At 44.1% G+C, this 26,996-nt stretch overlaps 1 protein-coding gene and 1 long non-coding RNA gene across 10 annotated transcripts in view; one reads left to right on the top strand and one right to left on the bottom strand.

Moving 5' to 3' along the window:
* Svil (supervillin) overlaps positions 1-2,420 on the top strand; it is a 223,911-nt gene extending 221,491 nt beyond the window's left edge. For 4 of the 7 annotated variants that reach the window (XM_047520177.1, XM_047520176.1, XM_047520179.1 and 1 more), the window contains 2 exons: positions 745-900; positions 993-2,418. In XM_047520177.1, the coding sequence (XP_047376133.1) occupies positions 745-900; positions 993-1,079 (243 nt within the window). In that variant the 3' untranslated portion in view covers positions 1,080-2,418. Of the gene's footprint in view, positions 1-744; positions 901-992 lie in introns of all 7 variants that reach the window. The other 3 variants (XM_047520175.1, XM_047520174.1, XM_047520180.1) reach the window with 2 other exon arrangements.
* Positions 2,421-19,946: 17,526 nt separating this feature from the next.
* LOC124962376 (uncharacterized) overlaps positions 19,947-26,996 on the bottom strand; it is a 32,878-nt gene continuing 25,828 nt past the window's right edge. For 2 of the 3 annotated variants that reach the window (XR_007104463.1, XR_007104465.1), the window contains exons 3-5: positions 24,771-25,047; positions 23,229-23,388; positions 19,947-20,965 (exon numbers count right to left, since the gene is read on the bottom strand). This is a non-coding gene — a long non-coding RNA (uncharacterized LOC124962376). The remainder of the gene's footprint in view (positions 20,966-23,228; positions 23,389-24,770; positions 25,048-26,996) is intronic. The other variant, XR_007104464.1, reaches the window with a different exon arrangement.

The following is a 26,996-nucleotide window of genomic DNA, read 5'->3' as shown; positions in this document are numbered from 1 at the left end:
GAGAGAGTGTGATTTCTTTTAAGGTTAATTATTTTAAAATATTTTTATTTTATTTTATCACATTTTAAAATATTTTTATTTTATTCCATTATTTGGAAGCTTCTAATGTCTAGACTTCAAATTCAATAATCTTATTCCATAATTCACTTGGGTTTTTTTTTCTGGGGGGCTGAAGATTGAATTCAGGGGCACTCAACCACTGAACCACATCCCAGCACTATTTTGTATTTTATTTAGAAACAGGGTCTCACCGAGTGGCTTAGCACCTCGCTTTTGCTGAGCCTGATTTTGAACTTGCAATCCTTCTGCCTCAACCTCCTGAGCCGCTGAGATTACAGGAGTGCACCACTGGCCCATAATTAACTCTTGGGAGAGTCCCTAAACTGTTATTTTTTCCTTTGTGATACTGGATATCAAACTTAGGACCTTACATATGCTGGGCAAGCAAGCGCTCTTCCACTGAGTTATACCCCAGCCCTCTCAACACACTCTTTGGAGGCAGACTTGACCAGGATTTATTTGAAACTTCATGTAGGGTGAAAAATTATCTAGAAGTCAGGAGAACCACGGGGCTCTGGGGATGTTCCTCTGTACTCAATGACCCTCTTCCCTGCCAGTGAAGCTGTGAGTCCCTGCCCCTCCAGGCTGTGGCATAGATGGGACAGGGCTACGTATTTGCATGCACTTGATGAAACGTGTTCAAACATGGAACACCCTGAGTTCTCTCTGCTCCCTCCTCTTCAGGATATGGAAGTTTCGAATCAGATTATCCTTGTGGAAGAGGTCTTAGCCAAGCTCTGTAAAACCATCTATCCACTGGCCGATCTCCTTGCCAGGCCACTCCCGGAAGGAGTGGATCCTCTAAAGCTTGAGATTTATCTCACAGATGAAGACTTTGAGGTAAGCGTTGCTTCCGGTGGGATGGGAATGAAACAGCACCAGTATTCCGAGCAGCCTTTCACTCAGCGGGGCTTCTCTTGTGCTTCCACTAGTTTGCACTGGACATGACGAGAGACGAATACAATGCGCTGCCCACGTGGAAGCAGGTGAACCTCAAGAAAGCAAAAGGCCTGTTCTGAGTGGGAGAAGAACTGGTGAACGCCTTCAATACCACTGCACCAGAAAGATGGATAATTTTTTGGACTGGTATTTTTTTTAAAGAACGGTATTTTTAAACCAGAGTTTTTCAGAACCTGACCTTATTAACTGTTCTGCGTGTCCCGGAGTTATGCATTTTGTAAATGTTTCAGAGAACTCTTCGGAAACTGCCTTTTCACAGTTCAGGGGTGATGTCAGTAAAAGCATCTGTTACTTGCACTTTGCGATTCCCCAGCAGCGGCTACAGCACTGCCCTCTTGTTCCAGTGACGCATTGCCTTTTTTGGTTTGTTTTTGTTGTTGTTGTTGTTATTGTTGTTTTTTTTTTTTCTGAAGCAGTTCTCTTTATAAAGTGTTATTTTGATAGTTTGTGGATTCTAAAATATATATATATTTATATAAACACCATATAAATCAATATGTATTTAACAAAGCAATATGTATTCATTCACTTTTTTTTTTTTTTTGGGTGTCAAAATAATATTAAAAGGTAGATGGAGTTGCTTCTGTTGAATTAGGTCTGCCACCCGTCTGTATCCTCACATGTGATCACAGAAGCGCTTCCTTCGCTGTTAGGTCTGACTTGTTCTGAGTACTGCTTCCGGTGCTAAAATGAACAAAGAATTTGTACTTAATGGCATGGACTCTGGCGAGTCTATGTAAAACCAACCTTTCTACCTTAATATCTCCCCCAAAATGTATAGTGCCTTGTTTTTATGTACAGTTTATATACAGAAATGTTTGCTCTGCATTTTTTTTTGATGATGGTTTGGAACATTATTTACAGTTTTACTCTCAAATAGTAGAAATAAAAACATCTCAGTTTCTAATACTGTTGTAAACAATTACACATGTCATTTTGTGACAGGACTCCAAAATAAAGACTTCAGGATAATCACAACAATTAACTGATTGATTCACATTGAATTCCAAGCATGTTCTTTTATGGGGGGAAAAAAACAGATTTTGTTTTTATGATTGTCAACCTAGTACCAATATTTTGCCATTAAATATTAGCTGTTATAATTTGAATTTAGTTTAGGGCAATATTTTATACAAGGTCATAAGACTACATAGATATTTGACCCATAAAATTAATTCTGAGTACTATGGTGAAGACATAGTTTTACAGACCATTCATCAGAAGCTTTTAACTCTACAATTATATACATTTCAATTTCAGGAGCTCAGTGAATATGTAAGATACACGGAAAACAAAATGAGTTTGGAAACTCCTTCACAAGTTCCTATGTTCTTAAAATGGCAAATCCAGGGCAGGGGCTGTAGCTCAGTGGTAGAGCATTTTCTTAGTATGTTTAAGGCTCCACAACAACAACAAATAAATAAATAAATAAATAAATAAATAAAACAAATCCATGGTTTTGAACAGATTCTACAATGAATCATTACAGTCCTTTCCCCTCCTTTTCAGTCTAAGTTTAAGATATTTTATAATCACACATTTGCCTTAAACTTTGTGATTTATGTGTCCCATCCTGGGACTATACAGGGGTCAGGGGCCTATGAACCACTCCTGGTCCCACCACATTATGATTGTGTGATACTGGGCAGGCGCTGAACTTTCCCACCTCGGCTTCCTTAAGAAAGGAGACAACAACTAGTTCTCCTGCCTGCATCACAGGATCCTCGGCAAGGACTAAGCAGAAGCTCTTTTAAAAGAAAAGTTATGTTTGTTCTTCTTGGACACCGAGTCTTGGATGTTTTTGTGTGCATATTTGGTTCTGAGGTCACACGGGACACAGAATGAAGACCTAAATCAGCAATTGTGCAGGACCCCAACCTCAACAACCAACCCTCATCCTCTCTACCCATTCCTCATTCCCTGCTGGCAGTGAGCAGCATCAAGCAAGGACCCAGAGACAGAATGTAAGGATTAGCTTTCACAGGCCTTTCTTGATCTCAGAGCCAGAGGAAGGACCCAAAGAGTAGTAATACAAATGCAAACATTTGAAAACTGAGTACAGTTGTTCCTAGTTCCAGGACTCCCTGTGGATACCAAAGTCTGCCAATGTTCAAGTTCCTTGTAGAGAATGGCATAACATTTGCATATAACCTGCCCACATCCTTCTGCATATTTTAAATAATCTCCAGATTACTCATAATACCTAACACCCTACAAATGCTATGTAAAAAGTTGTTATAGTGTATTGTTTGGGGAATGAAGATCCCCCACCCCACCAAAAAAAAATTCTATACATGTTCAGTTCAGATGCAGTTTTTTCTTTGAATATTTCCAATCTCTGGTTGTATCTGTGGATGAGGGCCAACAGTTTATTATTATGGCATCTGGCCCAAAGAAATCTTCTTGCTTTTAAAAAGTAAATACACTATATCTCACACACTTGCTCTTTCCCCACCAGAGGAATGCTAACAGGGCTGCTCCAGGCTACCTACTATAGATGTACCCAAAGATTAGATCAGAAAGATGGATTTGCAAGGGAGAAGGCTGGAGGCTTTCTGTTCCTATAATCAGTATGATGGATCTGCTGTGCCCATTGAGCTTGTATGGAAATATCCCACTGGTTTCACAGTGTATAATGCTGATCCTTGAGGATTAATAGAGAAGAGAGATTAGCAGACCCGCTTCCCTCGTGTCTAATAATGAACTAGTCCTCTATTGAGCTTTTCTATCATGCTGCTGAGATTGTAAAGAAAGTTGCAAGACCCAGAATGAATGCAAGCTAAAGTCATGAAAGGCAGTGTCTGCAACACAGCCTGAACAACCCATCACGGTCTCATCAGTCATGAGACCCCATGGCTTATGGAAGTCTCTTAAGGGCTACGTTGGAACTGACTTCTATTGTCTGGAAACTGATATAAATCATTATTAAATCTCATTTGAATTATTACCAGCTAAACACCATTTTAGCATTCATTCTCAAATGGTTGCAACCAGATTTGCTAGTCTATAAACGTAAAGAAATATTGAACAACAACTGGACAAAGCAACTTGCACCTAGACGGTCAAAATTGGACAGAAATGAGAGATAAGTATAAGTAGTACAAGAGCAATTTCTGCATATGGAAAATGGCCACTAAACGCCTTTGGGAAATGCAGGCTTAGGTAGTATTGAAGCCCGTCCTAGGATAAGATGATTAAATAGGCTCCACCCTCCTTGTACCCTCCCTTCCCTCCTCCACTCTCCCCTTCAGTGGTTCCTGGAGGAGGTCATTCTGTGTTTAAATCAGGAATCGCAAAGAGTTTTTTTTTTACCTTTTGTCAGTGATGACATCAGGTCCCAGTGGGACTTGTCTTTTGGTTATTAGGGAGGGTCCTTCCACAGATTCAAAGTTAACCACTGTGACAGACGCATAGTTGGCTGAAATGTGTTTCTAGTCTCACATTGCACATTCCAGACCATCTTTACTTTCAATGATCCATGTTCATCCATGAGCGCATATATACACTACTTGTTCGTACAAGTGTGTATTGGGTGTGCACTGAGGATAAGGTTCAACAGAATACAAATATGATCTCTATCTAGGCCTGATCCCAAGAAGCCTGCATTCCAAGGGAGGAGAACATAATGCATAATGATAATTCACCAAGAACTCTAATAAAGATACAAGGGAACTTTGTTATGAGTTGAATTGTGCTCACCCCTAAAAAAAAAAAATTATTGAAGTTTTAACTCCTAGTACCTCAGAATTCAACCTCATTTGGAGATCTTTAGATAATCAAGTTAAATGAAATCATTAGAGCAGGCCTAATCCTATATGACTGATGTTTCTATATGAAGGGTAAACTTGGACATAGGTACAAATAGAGGGAAGATCGTGTGAAGATAAAGAGAGTAGATGGGCATCTATAAGCCAAGGTAAGGCTTCAGGAGAAACCAACCCTGCCAACATCTTCACTTCACACCTCTGACCTCCAGAACCATAGGATGCTAACATTTCTGCTGCTAAGTCACCCTGTTTGTGGTACTTTGTTAACAGCAGCTCTAGGAAACTAATACAGCTTGCAAAGGTAAGCTGGTTAGAAACTGGTGGGGAGAATCAGGTTAACTTTATGGAGGAAAACTCATCTGAATAGACCTTGAAGGGCTGGTGGAACTTCTCACTGCAGCTGGGCATGAGTCAGTCAGACATCGACCCCAGTGGGAAAGCTTGGAGGAGGCAGAGGGAGAGGAAGGGTGCACCGAATCTCCCAGGAGCAGCACAGGCAGGGTAAGGACTTAGCAGTTACGGCCTCATGGCTGAAGCGAAGCTGCACAAAACGGAGAATGGAATAGGAAATACACAGGTCATTTGGGTTCAGGGTCATTTGGGTTCTCTTCAAACAAACCTCTGGGAGTGGGATTCCTCAGGCCAAGTGGGCAGACATCCCTTTCTCATCATGATCCAGTGTGTCTCCAGGACACCTAGTGCCACATCACCTGCTTGTCATTTCATTTCGCCCTGTGCTTTCTGTTTGTATCTTTATATTTGTTTTAGTCAGCTTTTTCACTGCTGTGATTGAAAGACCAGAGAGAGAAAGACCAGGCAGAGAAAGAGAAAGAGGGGTCTCCACTTGCCACACCCACAATGAACCACTTCCTCCAGCCACACCCCACCTGCCTCCAGCTAACGGTTAATCCCGTCAGGGATGGATTCACTGATTAGGTTAAGGTTATGACCCAAATATCTCTCCTCCAAACCTTTTTGTGTTGGCTCACACGTGAGCTTTTGGGGGATACCACATAGCCAAACCATAACAATATTCAAGCCATTAAAGGAGTCGATTCTATTAAATCCTCTTCTACTCTGGTCTCCATAAAGGTATCTTCAGAAAGAGATTTCTGAAGTTGCCAGCAAATAACACACATGGTACCATTTTTTTATAGATACCCCATGGCCAACAGAGAGTTCTACCAAATATTGCTTTCATCTTCAAAGCAACTCAGCAAGAGAAGAAATTATTCTGTTGCATTGAAGATATTAAGAGTTTCTGAATCTTCATATTGCTATTTTAAAAGACAAATATTTTTAAAATTTTAGTCCTTCAAAAAAAGAAAAAACTGAATGGCCCTATTAGACACAGTAGGCATGTTATTAACAAAAGACCAAGGCATACAAAACTTAAGGGACTTGCAAGATGACAGATCCAGGTGTGGCAGAGGCAGGATTACCCCCAGACTTGGCTATCAAGTCTTGGCTACAGACCCATGATCATCTCTTCCTAATACTAAGAGGAACTTAGGAAAGAGCCCTGCACCAGTGGCTAATCTGGCTTCCAATTCCTGCATTACCACTCATAGCTGTTCAGCTTGAGCAAGTTAATTAGCCTCTCTGTGCTTCAGCCTCATTCACATCTATAAAATGTGTTGATGATACCAATCAGTACACTACATGAAGGCTAAGATAAGATACTATGTGGAAAGCCCTGTCCTTGTCTATAGCAGTTTCTCAATAACATATGGAGGGTACAATCTAGGAAATCCTTTGCCCGGACCATTTGGTGGCACAGGACACTAAAGAAGATGACGAATCCACTGAAGCTTCCAAAACTTCAGACTTCAGGCTGCCTAGGAACTTAGGTTGGGGAACCAGGACTCCACCACCAGGAATCAGGGAACACTTGTCCAGATAGGAACTCAGCTGGTGACCTGGCTGGGAGGTAGTGGAAATTTTAGGAGATGGGCCTAGTGGGTGGAAGTTAGGTCACTAGGAACATGCCCTCAAAAGGGATATTGGGACCCTCGCCCCTCCTCTTCTTTTCTGTTTTGTTTCCCAGCTGCCATGAGATAAACAGGCTTCCTCTGCTTTGTGTTCCAGGCATAATGTACTGAGTTATCACAGGCCTAAAGTACTAGGTCCAAACAACCATGGATTGATACCTCTGAAGCTATGAGTCAAAATAAACTTTTCCTCCTTTTAAGTTGATTATCTCTGGTACTTTGTCATAGCTACAGAAAGCTAACACAGAACCCACTCAACCTGACAGCCTCCCTTGAGGTCCTGGGTGGGAGGAATGGCAAGATGACCAAATGCCTCATATGTAGGGTCTTCACAAAGCTATGCTTAGTGGCTGTACCAGTTGTAAGATCACAACCACCTCTCTCCCTTCCTCAGGCATCCCCAAAACAAGCACATAATCTAAGGAAGGATACAGAGTCCCTGCTATGCAAAAACAGATCCTAGACACTTCCCTGCATCTTCCCACAGTCAGAGAGCACCCACCCATCCCCTCAATTTCCACTGGTATAGCTAATACCTCTTAAATATCTTCATTAACACTAATTTTAATTCAGAAGCAAGAGGGTTAGGGTAAGGTGTTTGTTGTTAATATAGAAATGGCCCTCTAACCAATTGATAGTACTTTTGAAATATTCTATCAGCTTCATTCCACCAGCTGGAGAACCCAGGACTCAGGGGTGGGGAATTGAACAGGGAACAATATGGAATACCAGAAGAAAAATCTTTTATCGGTCTCAGGTCCGCGGCGTTAAGGGAAGGACCAGCAGGTGGCGCTGTGGCTCATCAGCAGGAGCCAGGCGTGGGCTCCAGAGCTTTTCAGAGTCACGGTTTCCTAAGGAAGCGCCAGCTCTTAGGCAATTGGGGTGGGATGCGACCTTCCTTCCAAGACCCTAGTCACTGACCCAGCTCCTCTCGTTAATTTGTCTCCAGCACAGGAGAACTTGAATTCCGTGATGGGCTGACTTTGCCAGAGGCGAAACAGTGCAGCTGCCTCCCCTTTGATCTGTCTCGGGCTCCAGGAATGTGCCCAGAAACTAACCCGCAGAGGCCAATGATGCTGGGATAGAAGTCGTGATGAGTCAGGCAATTAAATGAAACTGTCCGAAGATTAAGGAATCTTCCGGCCACGGTTCATCTTGCTCTCAGGATTCCTCCATCCTATAGGCACACGAACTTTTAATTTTTTTCCCCCTTTCATCATTTTTAAAGAGGTTCCCTTTGCCAGTTTTTGCCATCCCTAGAATGAAGGTAATACTTTTGTTAAGCTCAATTAGATAATGTCAGGTAAGCTCTCTGCAGATGAAAAGTGCTAAATTCTATTTATCAAATATTTAATTAGCCACACTTGGGAATGACTCATAATCATCTATTCAACTTGCTGAATAACCAAGCAGAGAAAATAGCATGATCAGAAACACAATTTTAAAAACAGGTTTTCACTGATTTTTGTACCTGTCAAGACTATGAGAAAATTTCTGAATTAGCGTTCCAATTCCTCCCCTGTTGCTGAGGGCCGCAGAGAAACAGGCTTCCCACTCAGCTCTTTGACTGACCTCTGCTGCCCATCCCTGGCTCACACCTGGCCTGGGGATTAACCTGCCTGCAGGTGGCAGCAGAAGCCTCAGGAAGTCTGCTTACAGGGAGGACCCAGGACAAGTCCTTACTTCCCAGTCCCTGGCCCCAGAGTCCCGGCGGGCCACATCATTTCTTCTGTCACACTCTGCCCCTTTCTTCCCTGGGGAACTCAGTGAGGAGAAATTGGGTTGTGCAGGAGACTTGGGCATTCTCACATCAAAGACACCCTCCAACTCAGAGTTGAAACTGATTCTGAGATATTTCCAGTTACTCTAGTACATAATCAACCAATATGGCCCCATTGACTTCCGATCAGGGATCCAATCCCACCGAGACCTTGGTACTATATTGTGCACACAAGCCTCCCAAAGCAAAATAGATTTGTTCTCATTCATTCATTCATTCAGCAAATATTTATTGAAGCACCTGCCACTAATATAAATGATATGCTAAATATACAGGATGACTGTCTTTGACTTTCTGGTAAAATATAATTTCCAAAAAGTTAAAAAAACAAAACCATCATACAGATAGATGGTGAGCACTCGTGTCCTCTTACCTCCAGGAAGCAGGCACCAAGACAGGGCTAACGGTGCAAGACAATCATTAGGGGGAGCCACGATTGGGGTTAAGAAGAAAGGTAGAGAAGGAGGCAGGGAGATATTTCAGAGATATGTCAGAGGTCTGACTTCCCAGAATGAGAAGTGTGTGGAGGGTATGTGGGGAAGAAAGAACCTCACACAGAGGCACAGCTCTAAGAAAGTCTCTGCCAATCTGCAGGAGCTCCAGAGCAGAGCCTGCACCTTAAAGGAAATGGGCAGAAATGATCAGGCCCCAAGACTGGCTGGGCTCTGTTACCATCAGGGCCTGACCTTGGCAAGAAAGCTGTAAGTAGGTCCAGAAGGCACCGCACCTAGCAGCTGCTGACTGACCAGTCTCTCTACAGGCACTCGATGGAGGAGTGCTGAGTGGAATACTTCCACTACCACCACCTAGGTACAAGGACTTACTTAAACCTTTAAGATGCTAATGATGGTTAATAGGGATAGTAATGCTAGTTCAGAAGATACAAGAAAGAACACAAACACACACACACACACACACACACGTTTATGTATATGAAGACAGGAAGAGAGTGGAAAAAGGTATGATGGAATTAAACTTCAAAATTATATTTAGAACTGGTTAACATCCTGCAAGATCACGAAACTGTGACCTTTATGGTTATCCTTCCCTGCCTGTCAGAAATCACTTTCAATTTATCCAGATGAATGAGACAGATACTGTGGAGGAAATGCATGATCATGGGGAAGGAGATGCAGGTGGGGAACCTGAACTGGAGGATAAGCCATCCCATGAAGACCTGAAGCAGGGTGTGCAGACAGCAGGATCAGCAGGTATAATTTCTTGGAACTGACAGAAGGCATGTATGCCTGGAAGATGGAGACAATGCAGGTAAGATGGAGGTGAGGTAGGGAAAAAGAGCCTGGCATGAGAACACACAGAGTTTATTCTAATTGCAAAGAGAAACTATTAAACAGGGGAGTGATGCGATATCACTTATGTTTGCAAATGATCCTTTGGTAGGATTCCATATGTCCAGGTTTGCCAGGGAAACTCCTGGTTTATATTTTTTGCCTGGTGTAATCATCTGTAGTACTCCATTTTATTTTTTATAAGTGTTCTGGTTTGGACCACAAATTGCAAGATCCCCCTGAATGACCACAGGAGAAGATACAGGGGCACCACGGAGGGAGAAGGGAGGTCAGTTGGAAGTGGATGTTGGAAAAGGGACAAGTCATGATGGGGCCGTGGCCATGGAACTGGAAGGGACTGATGCTCTAAGGATGTGTCACGGAGGAAGAACTAGCAGGACTGCAATGAATTTATGTGAGGGGCAAACGAAAGAAAGGAGTTAGGGAGTCAAGCAACCATGAATGGACCCCAACACCAAGCATCCAGTCCATAAATTCCATTTCTGTAAACTCTCAAATCTGTCATTTTGCTTTCATTCCCACATTTGTTTCCCTTGTTCAAGCCTCTTCATGTCTCACTCAAATTCAAGATCTCTCTTTTTCCCATAGGCATTTGTCATCAACTCCCTAGTCATTTGTCATTGTTCCCCTGGGTAGTGATCACATCTGGTCCATAGCCTACATTAAGAGCAAGGCCCCTGAACTTGGCAAACACCAACCTTTGAATCAACTTCCCTGTAACAATGTGGACAATTGTTTTCTTCAACAGCCTTTGATGCTGTGGGTCACCCTGAACTTCTTCCTGGGATCCTCTCGTGTCCTCTTTGCCAACTAAACTTCTTCTCACCCTTTGGGGAGTTTAATGACACCTTCTCAATGCAGTCCTCTGACCAGCTGTCATTCCTTTCTCTGAATGTCCAGAGCCCTCCAGTCTTACCTCTCTTGTGGCCCTCGCTTGTAAAACAGTTATCTGTGTAATTTACCTTTGTAAGCTATTGAGGGAAAGAATGATGCTTTTCTGATCTCTAAGTCTCCTGCAGGGAACTTGGCCCAGCAGAATAGCTCAACTCTTTGGGGAGTTGAATATGTTAGGCAGAATAGAAGGCTGCCTGCTGGTTTTGTTGATTTGATCCTGGCAGGTTTACCCCTAGACTTCACCATCATGCACTTTCTGCAACTCACGGGTCCCTCACTTAGAACCAGGAGTAGAGTTTGTGTAGAGCAGAGTGGCCCAGACCTGCCCTTAAGTTATCCCTGGAATCCAGGACTTGTGATGATGTACAAGTTCTTATTTTGAACTCTCATCACCTACTAGCTGTGGGCAATTCACTTTATCTGTCTGTGTCTGTCTTGGTTTTCATATCTGCAAAGCAAAAGCAATCATAAGACTGGCCCAGGGACGCTGGGAGATTAAATGAGATATGCAGGCAGGATTCTTGGCTCTGGAGTCAGGCATATAATAAACTATAAATTAGTCATTATCTGTCAAGTGACTAAAAGTTGGAAGCCATACAGAGAATCATGGCTGAAGATACTGATAACTTTGATCATTTTATTAGGTATTTTTTAAATCTTTAAAGATAACAGCCAAACTAGAGAGGAAGCAGAGGAGCAGGGACTCTTGGTATGTGTGTGAAAGGATTCCATTCCTTCAAAGAGCAATTGGGCAACATTTACCACGAACCTTTGAAACATTTTCATCATTTGCCCCAGTAATTCTAGAAAATCTGTATTATGGAAGTTTACAAAAATACATGAGAAGTTTCACTCCCCAATATTTAATCCCAATGTTATTTACAACAGCAGAAGATTGGACTTGATCAGCTAAGGAAATACTTAAGAAAAATTTGGCATGAGGTATGTAGTTATGCGCAAAGGCATATTTACAACGATCTCTTAATGACTAGAGGAAATGGCTTATAGTGCTAAGTGAGAAAATAAGCTACAAAAAATGAACATAATTATGTAAAAAGTATATGCATGAAGATCATATCATAAACCAAAGTGTTAATTCTGGATTCTCTCCAGGTGGGAAACAACAGACCATTTTTTTTTCCTTCCTTTTTATTCTTTCTCTGGTCCTTTTACTTTGGTATAAAATGAGAATGTACTGCTTTTCAAAAAGAAAAATCATGCTATTAAAGGATGGTTGATAACTGGCAGGTTGGTACCGCACAGCTCACCCAATGTTGTGTTCAATGGTGCCCAGTTAGTGGTTTCTGGAATATGTGAGTTTGAGCTCATCATGAGCCTGGCCCTTTGTTCTCTGAACCTCAGTGGTCTCATCTGTGAAATGTGGATAATCCCCATTAATCTGCACCTGTCTGAAGGCAGGTGCTCAAATTAGGTGCTATATGAAAGGCTTTTCCAGGCCTGGCGCCCTGAGACGCCTTTGTGGGGCTGCTTCTCTCCAAGTATGGAAATCCACAATTAGGAGGGGGCTGGCTGGGAAACAGGAGGGTAGAGGCTGTGTGCTTTCCACTTCGGGCACTGAGCAGGTGACGACAGAGGACCAATTCAGTCCCTGCAGCTGCCCTGAGCCCCCCAGGACTGCTGAGCCAGCTCTCTCAGCGGGAGTTTCGGAAAGGGAAGGGGCCCAGAGCTCTGTCCTTTATTCTTCCCAGGTTGTCACCCTGCCAGCTCTTGCTCACTCCAGGCTATTTGACACTGGCCCTCAAAGCTTCTTTGGCAGGGGGCACATCTGCAGTTCTCTTCCTCTAAAATATTTGAAGTGCAAAGGGCCCCATGAGCGGAATTCCATATCCTTCCTGCCTCCCTTCTCCCTTCACTGACTGTGAATCAGAGGAAGGCCACATCTTCTGTTCTGAATGTTCCATTTGGGACTCTGGGAGCTGGAATGAAAACAAAATACAGACTCCACTTGGAGACAGACAGGCTGTCACAGGGCTCGGGAACAAACAGGTGTGGGCACCCAGAGGTGGCCCTCTACCTACAATTAGCTACACAGGCACACAAGAATCTTTCAGTCATGTGATCCTGCATGGAGCTAATCTTGAAGAATGTCCTTACCAAGGTGCATGTCAAAAAAGACTGCACAACCTCAGCCTGAGACAGGAGTCCCACAGCAAAGACCACAAGAATCCATCTGTACTGCCCCCCTGAATTCAAGGAGATGGACTAAGCAGGTTTGTGGAGGGTCAGCCAACCTGGGCACAGCATGCCCCACCTTTTCCTGGCTCTGTGGGCTCTGGGAAAATTACACAATCTCTTAAAGGACCAGTTTTCCTACTTATAAAATGAGAATCATAGTAGCACCTATAGCACATTATTAATGAGTTAATACTGGAAAGTGCTTACTGCCCCCTGTCTGGCACACAGAAGAGTTCAGTGAATGGCTTGTATTTTTTATTATAAAGTTCTTCTTTGAGCTCAGCACTCGTGTGAGCAGTGAGCGGAATACATAAGTTCAGCCCTGTCCCCACCTTTGGTGAGGCCAGGCTATCCCCAAGAAAGAGTTAAACAGCTAAGCAGCAGTGGGTGATTAAATGCAAAAGCGACTGGGAGGAGGTTGCAATGCTATTTATAATAGCAATGTGCTGGAAGGAACCCAAATGCCCAGCAATCCTGTAATGACTAAGCAAACCCTGAACCGTTACATGCCAGACCACTGCAGAGCCGTTGGAAAAGGCGGGCATGCGGCTGATGTCCATACATGGAAAGGTACCTTGGAAATGCATGTTTTTAAAAGGAGATCACAAAATGGTATGTGCATACTTTCTCAAGATGTGTAAATATATGTAGTCTCCCACAAAGGTCCAAAAAGAACTTGGAGGCATGGAAGTAGTTGAAAATTTAATGCACATCTGTTCCCCTCCCCCTGACAAGTTTCTTAAGCATCTGGTGTTTAGAAAAGATAATAGTGCAACTTGTACATCTTAAGAGGAGTTTGGAAAAGGGAGTAAGGTATGGGGTGAAGGGCTGAGGAAGGCTTTGCAGGGATAATGGTGTTTTTGAGCAAATGTGAAAGCATTTGTGGATTTGAATGAAGGGAACAGAGTCCTCTCCATGGGGCCATTTGTGTTCCTCTCCCCTACCAGTCTCTTTAGCTGAAGAAATTGAGTTAAAAGCTATTAAAGGCAGTGGGAGAGGTGAGTGTGGGAGAGAACTCGGTTGCTCAGGCTTCTCCTTGGGACTAAGGAGACTTGAGGTAAAGCTATTTGCATACTAGGCATCAGGGCTTGACTTACTACCAGGTTCTTGCCCAGAGGCCTGCTCAGATAACTCTGTGTGATGGAGAGTCGGGGGTCCTGATGCAGGCCAGAATCCTGACTGGCTGTGCTTTGGGGAGAAGAGAGGCCATGCCAGTGTCCTCTTCCCTGAACAGTTTGCACTTAGGAATATACACAAACAGGGTCCTCAAGACACCAGAATGAGAACTCAGATGGTTGAGGGAATTCACTTCCACCTGGTCAGACCAATGAAGGTTGCTGACTGCACCTCGGATCACTGCAAGCTGTGACCTAAAGCTCTTGGGCATTGCTGGGTTATCATTTTTCTGATTTAGTCGAAGGGGTAAGTCAATCAGATGTTGCTGAAGTCTGGCCAGCCTCCAGGGGGCACCTCATGGGTCTGGCTTCTGTCCCCCTATTGTGAATCTGGAGGTATCAAGAAAGGACATAGGCTGGCAATGTAGCTCAGTGGTGGGGCACCTGCCTAGCATGTATAAGGCCCTGGGCTCAATGACTATGTTTGCAAAAAAAAAGTTGGGGTATAGACATTGATCGGACTAATATACTTGAGTTTGAATTCTGCCTGAGACCTGGAGGAAATTTTCAAAGCTCTTGGAATCTCTACAAAACAGGGAATCCTTATGCCTTATACCTCCCCCCAGGGTATAAGAATTAGCAGGAAAGTGCAGGTATTTGCCTAGAGCAGGAGCTCAGTGAGTGGTAAGCACTGCTCTTATTCTTCCTGCTGAAATTGTGACTAGGATAGAAGAGTTCCCACTGTTGTGAGACAGCCATTCTCCAGAGACACGAACACAAATTAAACACAGTTCCTCCCTATCCCACACTGTCCTTTGCTCCATGTCCTGAGTTGCCCAGATCTGGGACTTTCTGACCCATCTAAGTACTGTGGACAGACCCTGGAGAAGGCCAGGCACAGGCACCAGGCCTAGGTGCAGGTGCGCCTGGCTCCCTCTGCGGGCACTGAGGGCCCTGGTGGGAAAGCCATGCTTAGGGGGACAGGAGGACGCTGCTGCTGAAGTCAGCTGTAAATTACTTACAGGATTCCCACGGGAGCACCCCTGAGTGGAACAGCCCCCTGAGGCATAATAAGAAATATGTATTTGGTCTTGGTCCCCAGTTCCTGACACAGAACTCCTAAAAACTCTTGGAATTTCCTGAGTTATGGGAGGGATAGAGCGTCTTTGTTCTAATGAGGTGATTCTTGTGGGGGCCTCTAAATAGCTTCAAGATGGGGAGTTGTTGCCAGAAAGACCCAGCCTTGATTAGGAGCCTGGAACTTCAAGCCCCACCCTCCAACCTCTAGGGAGAGGTGAGGGACTGGAGATGGAGTTAGTTATAGATTGTGTCTACAGGGTGAAAGCACCATAAAATGTCCTGCGTGACTGGGTTCAGAGAGTTTCTGGACTGGTGAACATATCCATGTACCAGGAGGGTGCACACCCTAGCCCCATGGGAACAGAAACTCCTATGCTCAGGACCCTTCTCAGCCTAACCTACATACCTCTTCATCTGGCTATTCTGCTATAAACCAGTAAATGTCAATAAAGTGTGCTCTTGAGTTCTGTGAGCTGTTCTAGCAAATTATTGTGAAAACTCTCAATTAATAACAAGCCATTCAGAAAACTGGAGGCTCAGAACTTGTGACTGGCACCTGAAGTGGGGGTGTCTCAAATCTTGGGGGTCTGTGCTAAATCCAGGTAGTTTCAGGACTGAATTGTTTGGTTGAACATACAGGTAGTGACAGAGAATCAAAGAATTGGAGGTCAATGGTAGAAAACACTCCACCACCTAAATATTCAAAGTGATAAGAGCCCCCACAAGGAGCCGGGAGCCATCACTAGCACAATCTCATTCTTGCATGGCCACTAGCAAGGGCTGTAAAGTGATCAGGGATAGGTCCTCTGAGAACCTTCCCGAAAACTTACACAGACCTTGCATTAGTCAGGGTTCTCTAGAGGAATGGAATCAACAGGTAGTATGATTATAAAAAGGGGATTTATTAGATTGGCTTACACAACCAGAAGCTGGATAGTTCAATGGACTTCTGCAGACTGGAGAGCTAGAAGAACCAGTAGCTGCGCAGTCCAAGAGACGGAAGCGCCAGAACAAGAGGGATCAACAGTGCTACCCTAGTCCGAGACCAAGGCTTCTGGAAACCCTGGAGAATCACTGGCAGAGTCTGCTTTGGAAGAGTGAAGAAGAAAAAGCCTGATATCCTCAGATGATAGAAGCAGCAATCAAGAACCCGTTCAAGAAGAGCCGAGCTTGCATCTGCATCTGCTTCCTTGTTCTTCCAACTTTTATTCCATCCTATTGGGTGGTGCTGCCCATGCTTAGGGAGGGGCTCCACTTCAGTTCACTGTCCCACATTGCAGACATTCCTAGACACACCCTCATTTACACACCCAGAAGCCTCTTAATCATCAGCATATTTAATCCAATCAAATTAACAATTCGAATTAACCATCACAGGCCTCTACCTCGTGTTAAGAAAGCCAGAGACCATCTTTCCATCTAGCTAGGCAATTATCACATTTTAGGGAGTCTGAATAACTCAGATGCTTCCAAAAATTTTTTCCTATGGTTTTGATTCCTAATTCATCAATATTGCAGAGTCATTAAAAGCCCTAGATTATGCTCTTATTTCAGGTCCCCAAAGGACACATATCACTTCTAATCCTATTTCGAATACATCTTTAAAGAGAAGTTTAATTTCTTCTCCTCAAGCCAGAGGGATTCTAAGCCTCTCCTGCTGCTTGTCACACTGGGTGGCCACCCTGGCATGTGACAGAACCATCAGGAAAAGGAAAACATGACAGAAGGCAAATGTTCTCAAATACCCACAAGCCCAAGACTGCAGTATCTTCTCTAGTCTGTTCCCTATTCCCACTCCTCGTCAAGGCCACTCCCTACTTGACTTCTCTTCAAATTGTCTCAAAAATACTTCAAACCTAAATAACCCCAAAATAAATGCGTAGTGTCTCCCAGCCCTCATGGACATCCCCATGGAACCCCTTCTGAGGTTCCACATCCATGAATGGCATCAACACCTGTGCTTGAGGTCACCCAAGCAAGAAAACTAAGAACTATCCCTATCATCTCCTTTATTCTCACAACCCCTCACCAAAGGACAACCACATTACCTCCTAAAGAGCTCTTCCATCCACCCCATTGCTCATCGACTCCACCCTTACCATCTTAGTTCAGGCTGCTTTCCTCTATCACCTGGATGATTTTGTGTGGCGGCCTTCTCTTGGGATTCAGTTGAATTCTCTTCCAATCAGATTCCCTGACTACATCTCTAATGATCATTCCAAAATGCATATCTGATTTTAAAACTTCAGTTTAAAGGCCTCCTAGGGCTTTCTATGGCTCTTAAAATAAATACCAATTCTCTAACAAGTCTGTAAGGCCCCTATTCAAATGTCTCTGTTCTCTGTGTTCTGCCACACTGGCTTCTTTCAATTCCTCCTACACCCTAGTGGCTTTCTTAAACAGGCCTCTGCACACACTGTTTCTTCCATTGACAGCAATCAAATTCCACTACCACCCCTTTGACTAGCTAGCTCTGCCTGGCCTTTGGATGCTGCTCCAGCTTCGTTTCACTAAAGGCCACCTCTGACTACTCGAACTTGCCAGCTCTTTTATAACAATTCTCCTTTAACCTATTATTTTCCTTCCCCAGAACTTGCATCCCAGTTTGCAATTTTGTATTATTAAGGTGATTGCTTGATTGATTTTTCTGCTCATTATTATATCCTTACATCCAAGGCTGTGTTTAGTTAGTAGTACTTTCTTAACAAATATTGATTCTCATGAATGAACAAATACATGAGTGAGTTCAAAAATAGGGCCTGGACTCAACTCTTGATGTGTTAAGATTTATGACATCACAAAACTGGTCAAGCCCTCAAGTTCCAAATATCCAACTGGAATAAGTTATCAGACGGATGAGTATTATAAAGCTAGAAATGACGAAGGGGAAAGTCATCCTACAAAGGTGTGGGTATTCAAAGTCACTCTCTGGCACCTGAGGAGAGGTCACAGGTTGAGAGGAGTTGGGTCTAACGCCATTGAGAATCCATCCAATTCTATTTGGATATTGAACTTTTATTACAGCATAGCTCCTGCAGTGACTTTGGAAGAATTTCAGGGACTTTTTTGGTTATCACAGGATCAGAGCCCTGCTGGTTTTCATTTGGAGGCTCAAGGAAACTAACAGCACTTGGTGTTGGTCAGTATCATGTTCCTGCTCTAATGCAGTCCCACCTCTGTTGAGAATTTGGGTAAGGTGTAATGCAGTTACATCCAATAGGATTCTAAGGAACTGAGCACTCAGTACCACGAAAAGAGGAAATAGCTGTATATTAAGGGACAAGGAATAAGGCAATGGTACTAACATTGTCCCGTCCTAGGTTTGCCAGCTTGGGCAGCAGGAGCCTCATGATCTGCTGTGGCAGGCATATGCAGGCTCACAGACACACAGATGGACCATGGCTAGCATTCACACACACATGCACAGGGTAGATTGTGGCTGGACAAGCACACACATCTACACACGCATGCAGGCACAAACACACACACACACACACACACACACACACATATGCACATGGGACAGATATGGATGGTAAAGGAGGCAGTGTTTATGGGAACTCCTGGACGAGGACATTCCCACCCTCCCTATCGTTTCCAACTGGGGACACTTGGACGTGTAGGGCTTGCTGTCATGCAGTGCTCTGGTTTGGATAAGTATTCCCCAAAGGCATATGTGTTCAAGGCTTTGGCCCTGGCTCATGGAAAATTGGGAAGTGTTGGAACTTTTAAAAGGTGGGGCTTAAAGGAAGGTCTTCTGGTTATTGGAGACATGCCCTTGAAGGGGACTATGGGACCCTGGCCCCTCCTCTTCCTTTTTTTTTTTTTTTTCTAATATTTTCTAAGCTGTTGATGAACCTTTATTTTACTTATTTATGTGTATGTGGTGTTGAGACTCAAACCTAGTGCCTCACACATGCTAGGCAAGCACTCTACCACAGAGCCATAACCCCAGCCCCTTCCTTCCTTTTTTATGCTCCATGATGAAGTGGATAGAATTTCTCTGCCAGGCTTTCCCACCATGATGTATTGGGCAACATGCTCAGAGCAACAGGGCCAATTATCATCAACTGAAACTTCAAAAACTATGAGCCAAAATTGACTTTTCTTCATTACAAGTTGATGTTCTAAAGTATTTTATTATAGTAACAGAAAATTGACTAATGCATAGAACCACCAACAAGATGGGTAGAGATCAATTTCAACTCCCCAGACTGGGTTCTTTTCATATTGGGGTTTTTGTGCACAAGACCCACTCTGCATGGTAGTAGTATAATTACCATTGACTTCCCTGCTTCATCTTGCATAGACAGATCAATGAATGATATCAGAATTCAAAGCGATTTCCTGGGTTAACATGACCATTTTCTCTCTAATTTATGATGAATTTTAATCCAAAATACATCCTGTACACATCTCACATCTTCTTTGCAAGGTGAGATAATCATATACTTGTTCTTTAGAAAATTTCTTATACTTGAATGACCCTGCTTTCCCTTTCCTTGCTTTTCCAAGATCACCTGATCATAAATAGAATTGCTAAAGGGCTGGGGATGTAGCTCCATGGTAGAGTGCTTGCCTAGCATATGTGAGACCCTGGGTTTGATTCCCAACAACACCAAAAAAATAAAAAATAAAAAACAAAAAATAAGTTCCCCTACTCATTCCCTCCTGACTATAAAACTCATAGTATACTGTAATGTATCATACGAATTCTTATGTCCTTTATAAGAATTCTGCTAACATCACTGGCCCACATTCTTTAATAATCACAGTATTTCTTTTTCTCTGATAACAAGCATAATATTAGCATGTTTATTATATAATATTCAGAAAAGCACAAAGAAGAAAAATTGAAATCCACTCCCTATTTCACCATACAGAGATAGTCTGTATTCTTTTCCCCCAAGCAGATATTACAAATCCTTTCATATATAAAATTGAGATCATATGATACATTTTCTTTTAAGTGGCTTTTTGCATTGAACAGTAGATTGAACATGTTCCCTAGTATGACTTTATGGCTGTGTATCATTACATTTCATGGGTGTTCCAGTGCTTACTTAATAAATCCCTTTATGCTGGACATTTATTTCCATATAGTTTTCAGAAATGCAAGTGGTAATATACTCAACAACTCCCAACTAACTTTTTCCTTAGGAAAAATTCCTGGAAGTGAGTCAAAGGATATGGATTTTGATGCTTGTGCCAAATTGTCTTTTCCAAATGCTATGGCTTGAATGTTCCCTCTGAAACACATGTTAAAATTTAATTGCCATTTCTCAGTACTAAGAAGTGGTAACTTTAGAGGTGATTAGGTCATGAGGACAGAGCCCCATGCCTTGATTGCAGGAGTGGGTTAATTATCATGAGAGCAGGTTCTTGACCAAAAAACTGAGTTCACCCTGATCTCCTCTCTGTGTGTCACATGCTCGCTTGCTCTTCTGCCTCATTATGACACAGAACTAAGCCCCTCACCAGGTGCTGGTGCCATGTTCTTGGATATCACAGCTTCCAGAACTGTGAGTCAATAAACTTCTATTGTTTATAAATTATGCAGCCTGTGGTATTATGATATAGCAGCAAAAAAATGGAACAAGTCACCAAGTTTCCTTAATAGTGTGCACCTTCTCAAGCAGTGTGGACAAGTGTCCATTTCCTCAGGGATGTACTATCAGTGAGTACTGTTTGTTTGTTTTCTCTCCTGGTTCTTCAATTTTAAACACAATGGTTTATGTTCAGCATAGTGAAATCCATCTTCAGAATCCATCACCCTCCTGAGGAGTCCACAGAGGCACAAAGGAGAGCACTTCTGAAATGACAAAGGAAATAAATGGGCATGTTTCAATGCAAACTGAATACTGAAATAGGATTTGCAAACTAACTGACAGAACAGAACTGTCTTTGCTGACATATTCTGAATGAAAATGTCTAGCATGGCCCTTCTCAGATATTTAAAGTAAGCTATTAGACAGGGACAATGTCTCCAGCACTGAACATGTAGTTTCCAGAGGCATCGACTGCACCATAGATGGTTATGTTTTCAAATATTACTCTGAAATTAATTCTCCCACTGTCTCCTGTCTCCTAATTCTTATCTAAGATCCTGCAGACTTGCAACTTTCTATGGCTCCTCTGAGCTGGTGAGGAAGCACGGGTTGCCCATCCATGACCTTTAGGGGAGAGCAGTGCCGAGCCTCCACCATCCGTCAAGCTAGAGGGTCCATCCACTGTGAGGCCACCTCCACACACTGACTCAGGATTGAGGAACAGTCATGGTATTTAAGAAAATATTGGTGATTTCATCCTCCTCTGGACATCTAGGTGAGATCTCGACTCTCTCTTGAGGTGAAGATACCTCATTTGAAATTCACAAAAAAACTCCAATGTCTCCAACTGTTCCTTCTGTCTGAAAAGTTGCATTAGGATTTGTCACATTTGGCCACTCACATTTGGCCACAACCAGGTCCAGCTCTGAAATTTAATCAGCATATTGAACAACTAATTTCGAAATTGGGCTTGTGATCAGGACCGCTTCATTGGAATATTAATTGTCTGAAGTTTGCAGCCAGAGAATACATGACAGCCTAGATTTTATGGCTCGTTCTAGATAATGGTGACACATTACTGAGAAACGCATCTGCTTCCTAACTTCATAAATTGGATGTTGTTTATAATAATGTAGCTAGAGCAGTAACACTTTATCATAAGAGCTGCTGTCCCCGAGGAAAGTCATTATTCAGTGTATACTTGATAAATTGGTCATCGTTCACAGGCGGAAGAGAAATTGATGTGGCCTGGTTTTATTTACCGGGGAACGGGCAATGTGTTATCTTCTCGTTGGACTGATGTTTTTCCTACTTTTTGCCACCAGAAGGATTATGATCCCTGCTGCGCATCACTCATGGAATTATGCCAATGTTATTAGCCTTAAAAAGGGCATAGGTATCACCCTTTCCAGTTCCAGAATAATTTTCCAAGGAGAACCTTGAAAAGAGATTTCTCTTCAGATGCCATTCAAAATCCTACTTCCTAAATGGAAAAACAAATAGGAATGATGAACTGTCATGAGTGACTGTTCCCCAAAGCTGGCTGGGTCGGGATAGGCAAGCCGCTGCAACTTCATCTGCTCTTTAAAGATTAAAAGACGCTGGCCAACTGTGGCTTGGTAGGTCTTGGTAGGTGAAATATGGCTGAGCCTAGTGGACGTGTGTCCTGGCAGGGAGTGTGTGGCCTTTTCCTGAACATTGCCATCTGTCTTCACAGAGAACACGGCATTGTTGCAGGGAACAGAGTTGTGTGGTAGGCTCCCAGTCCCCTACCTCGAGGGGGAGCACTCTGCTTGTGCACCCAGCAGCTGCCACCAGAAGGAAGGTGTCCATGGGCCCTGGTTGCTCTGACTCCATTTGCCGGCTGCAAGGGGGAGTGCAGGCTGTGCTTATATCAGGAGCAGTGGTTGAAATGGCCTAAGCAGTCCCATTTCCACCGAGTGTCTTCCCTGGGTGCTTCCTCCACAGTGAAGCCCAGTCCTCTCCTACAAAGCAGGAACCATGCTTGTGGGAGTGCAGGTGGGCTTCTCTTGGGCATCAAAGAAATGACCAAGCTTTCATTCCATGCTCCCTATTATCCTCACACCTACCCTGCTTCCCAGAGGAACGCATACCACGCAGAGTGTAGAGAACAGATGGATGCTCAAGCCGGCTTCAGTGGCTGCAGAATCTACAGCTTCTTCTGCTTTCATACATTTAACCTGGCTGAGTTTTTCACAACCTTCCTCTTTACAGGTAGGGAGATAAACTCAGGAAATAGGGCAGCTGACATTGGGGCTGAAAATCCTTTGTTGGGTGGTAGGGGCTATCCTGTGCCCGGGAGGATGTTGAGCTGCATCCCTGGCCTTAAAGCCAGCAGCCCTGTCCCAGGTGTGACAATTGACAATTTGCTGGTCTTCTAGAAGCCAAACAGCTCCCTAGTTGAGGACCATGAAGAGGAGATATTTTTTCATAGGCTAATGAAGAACAGAAAGGTCAGGACCAGAGCCCAAGAACCCCAGGCCTATAAGAGACTGGTCCCCTTACCAGCATTGTCCCCCTCCTTAAAGGATTTATCACAGAGCTTCAGAGGCATACTGGAGTATTCTGCCTGATACATAAATGGCATAGGAGTTCAAAAAAGGGGGCATCTGTGATGCATTCCAGGCTGGACCAAAACAGTTGAATATGACTTCTGTGCTTCAAGCTAGAGAGAAGACAGGACAGAGGGAAAAAATGAATGAGGTATAGTCACTGAGGGAACAAAAGGCAAAGACCCAGAGGGGACCTTTGTGTGTTCAACAAGGTCAGAGAAGTCTGCTGTGGATAGGAGGCAGATGAAGTCAGGGGTAAGCTGGGTAAGGCCTGGAGAGAGAGGGCACCGGCCTCCAGGAACTACCCGGAACCTTTGAATCTGATGCAGAAAGCATCAGGCTCCACAGACTAAACAGGGCCGGTCCTCACCCACCAGGGTGATGCAGGTGATGGAGGTGATGGATGCAAGAGCGTGCAGCCAGCCTGATTCGAGATTGACCAGGAACAACAGGACCTGCCACCACCAACAGGAGGGGACCTTCCTGTCTCCCACTTAAGCACAGCTGACTGCAAAAGCCAGGTCACAAAAGAAAGGCGCTAAGGACACAAAGCTCTGTAAGGATTAAGGAAGCAAAGGGGCAGCTGGCAGGTCTAGCACTGACCCAGGCTCAGCTCAGCAGCTCTGAATCTCTCTCTGCTCAGTAGTGGCAATGATTCCCCCAAGGTCAAGTGTGGGAAGCTGTCCTTATTTAGCAGAAGCAGACTAGGTTGAGCCATAGGACGCAGAGTCCTGGCTTCTAGGAACTGCCGGGAAATATGTGGCACTACGTGGGAGTGGTTCCCTCTCTCCTTCTGGAATATTCCCCTAAGAGAATGGCTCCCCTAACTCCACCCTATCATGTCTATCACAGAAGAAGCTCCTCCTGGTCCTGGCCCCCTTTATCTATATGTTATAAAAAAAGAAAGAGTTGGGCCAGAACTGGTATGGCCAGACCCGTCATGCCCCCTCTCATTTAAAAAGAATATTGGCTCTTGTGTGTTTGTTGAGTAGATAAGTTTTTTGGGTAATTGAGTGAAATACCGCCAACATCATCCTCCAGCAGTTAACCCTTTTCTCCTCCATGTGGGACATGGCAGAGAGGACTCCCCCTGGCCCAGTTAAAACCAACTAATTAACACAGAAGCATGGCTCTTGTCCCACCAGTCTTCTCAAGAGAACAAGCAAAAAGGCTTTTGATGAACCCTCTTCCAGGTTTGGGGATGAGGTGGTGATGACTGTTACCACCACTGGGTGCAGGGGTGACGGTCAGGATTTCCAAACATGTGGCATATGCTCAGGGTTTCCATACTACTGTACTTCAGGAAATGCATCCCAGAGACAACCAATAGGTAGGTAGGTAGATAGATGATTGACAGATAGATAGATGATAGATAAGCAAGCAGCACTCAGGTCATTGGTCTATTCTTATTCTCTGAGGCCTGACTTTGCTTACGTTCCCATCCTTCTGTCTACCTGTGAACATTTTAGCAGTGTGCATAGGAAGATATTCTTACCATTTCCAGCTTGGAAGCTCTGGTGGGCTTGGAAACTCTGGTGGGCTGTTAACAGGGGTCAGACCTTGGTAGCAGGTGGTCTGTATGTGCTTGCATAACTTTTGAGAGCAATCGGCAATTATCCCAATGGGTTACAAGATAACACGCCCTTTTTGTTTTGCTGCATATCAGTAAACCAGATCTTTCTCCTTCATGGCTGCAAACTGATCACTGAATTGTTTGCACATATTTTCAGAAACATTTAACAGTTGCTGTGTGCCAGGCTCTATGCTCCATGCTGGATTGCAGAAAGAGAGAAGAGTGAAAGCAACACAGAAAATCGCCCTAAAAGGACAAATCCCGTTTAGGGGATCTTCCTGGCTAGGGAGGCATCAAAAAATGTGTACCTAGAGGAGGGGCCCAAACCCAGGCATCTAGAAGGTTGGTATTTCAACTTCGAAAAGCAAAACCCCAAGTTAAATAGGACCAGCTGAACAAATTCTCTGTCGTTATCTCCCATCATCATTCATTTTACAATGCCAAAAAAATTAAGTACACATTAAACTTCTGAGTTTACATCTCCCCTAAGTGCTGAGCCGGCCCCCACCAGCCAGCTGCACTGCACGAGGCCATTCATTGCATGCCGTGCAGGCAGGCCACCAGCAGAGGGGGCCTCAACCTTGGCCAGGGAGCAAGGGCCAGTGCTGAGAAAGAAAGGCCTGTTTGAGAGAGCCAGGCCCCAGCGCACCGGGGGATGAGGCTGATCAGAAAACTATTTGGCTTGATCTTCACTTGCTGAACTGATGGAGCCGCCTGTCTAGGATGAAGTCACCGACAATGGAAAGTGCCTGGCAATTAACAGAGATTACAAAACCAGAGGAAGAAAACTGCAGGCGGGGAAGGAAGAACTGGGAGCAGGAAGCTCTGCTTCGCGGGCATCTCAGACAATGCCAAGGCCTGTGGAGTCTGTGCTGGCCTTTGGAAGCCCCCCCCCCCCCCGGATTTTTTTCTTCATATTACCAATTACACATTGGTAATTCTTTTCTTTTTCGTTCTTTTTCCTTTTAATTGATTCTTATTAATTACACAGAATAGTGGGTTTTGTTGTGGTATATTCGTATATACATGTAACATAACTGGATTTCATTCCCCAATACCACCCCTTGCCCTTCCCTCCTCCCTTCCCTTGATCCTCTTCCTCTACTCTAAAGGTCTCCCTTCTACTTTTATGAGATCTCTTTTTTCCTCTCTAGCTTCCACATAGGAGAGAAAACATACCACACTCGTCTGAGTCTGGCTTATTTCACTTGCCTGTTGGTAATTGTGAAGATGAAACTGTGTATTGAGGAACAGAGGGCGAAGAAACCCAGCACGGCCAGCCGGGCCGACAGCCCATTCTCTGACTGCACTCTGCTAATGGGTGGCTCCACCCAGGACGTCAGGAGCTAGAGTCATTTGTCACTGGGAAGAGGGACCATGAAGGCAAAGCAGAGAACTCTCCAGGGAGCAGAGTCTTCCAAAGGCGGAGGGACTGTGACATATGACAGCTTAAAAAAGTTAAATGTAACTCTTGCACAGTACAGGTGTCCTCTGGCCTCAGCAGGCAACCTGGGGGCTTCTATTGCCCTGGGGTCTATAATGACAATACCTAGAGGGACAGCAGGACAAGAATAAGATGTGACTGATGCCCATTTAAGTTATCAAGCCTAAATGTCCATCTGCTTATCAAATAGAAAAGCGGCCCCTTATCACTCACTCCAAACTCAAATGAGTTCCTGCCTCTGAGCCTGCAGGTGGCCCTAGAGATTGACTGGATGCCTGCTGGGAAGAGGGCCTGGCTTCTGTGCCTAGACCAAGGTTTTTTGATCCTTCCTCCCAGGTCAGGCTGGGAGACTGAATCCTTCTTGGTGGGCAGGGGGAACACAGGCAGAACTGCTCACTGATGGTCCAAGGTCACACAGGGCAGCACCTTGGCCCTCGCCCCTCACAGCCCACCTCCAAACCCAGCCCTCCGGCTGCCTGCACCCACAACCATCCCAGGTCAGACTTTGCTGTGCAGCCATGGAGCCACCAGGGAGCACAAAATGGCTGCTGCACCCCCCATGTACCACCTCCCACCCACATTATGAGGCTAGACTTCCTGCGAGCCCAGTCTGCTTTGCAAAAGCAATATTATATATATATAATAATAATTTATTTACTAGTAATAAAAATGATCAATGACCAATGAGGAATCAGAGCCAGGCT

This window comes from Sciurus carolinensis, chromosome 12, assembly GCF_902686445.1.
Source record: "Sciurus carolinensis chromosome 12, mSciCar1.2, whole genome shotgun sequence".
Lineage (NCBI taxonomy): Eukaryota > Metazoa > Chordata > Mammalia > Rodentia > Sciuridae > Sciurus > Sciurus carolinensis.
Note: the sequence above shows the minus strand (reverse complement) of the source record. Positions and strands in the feature narration are given on the sequence as shown.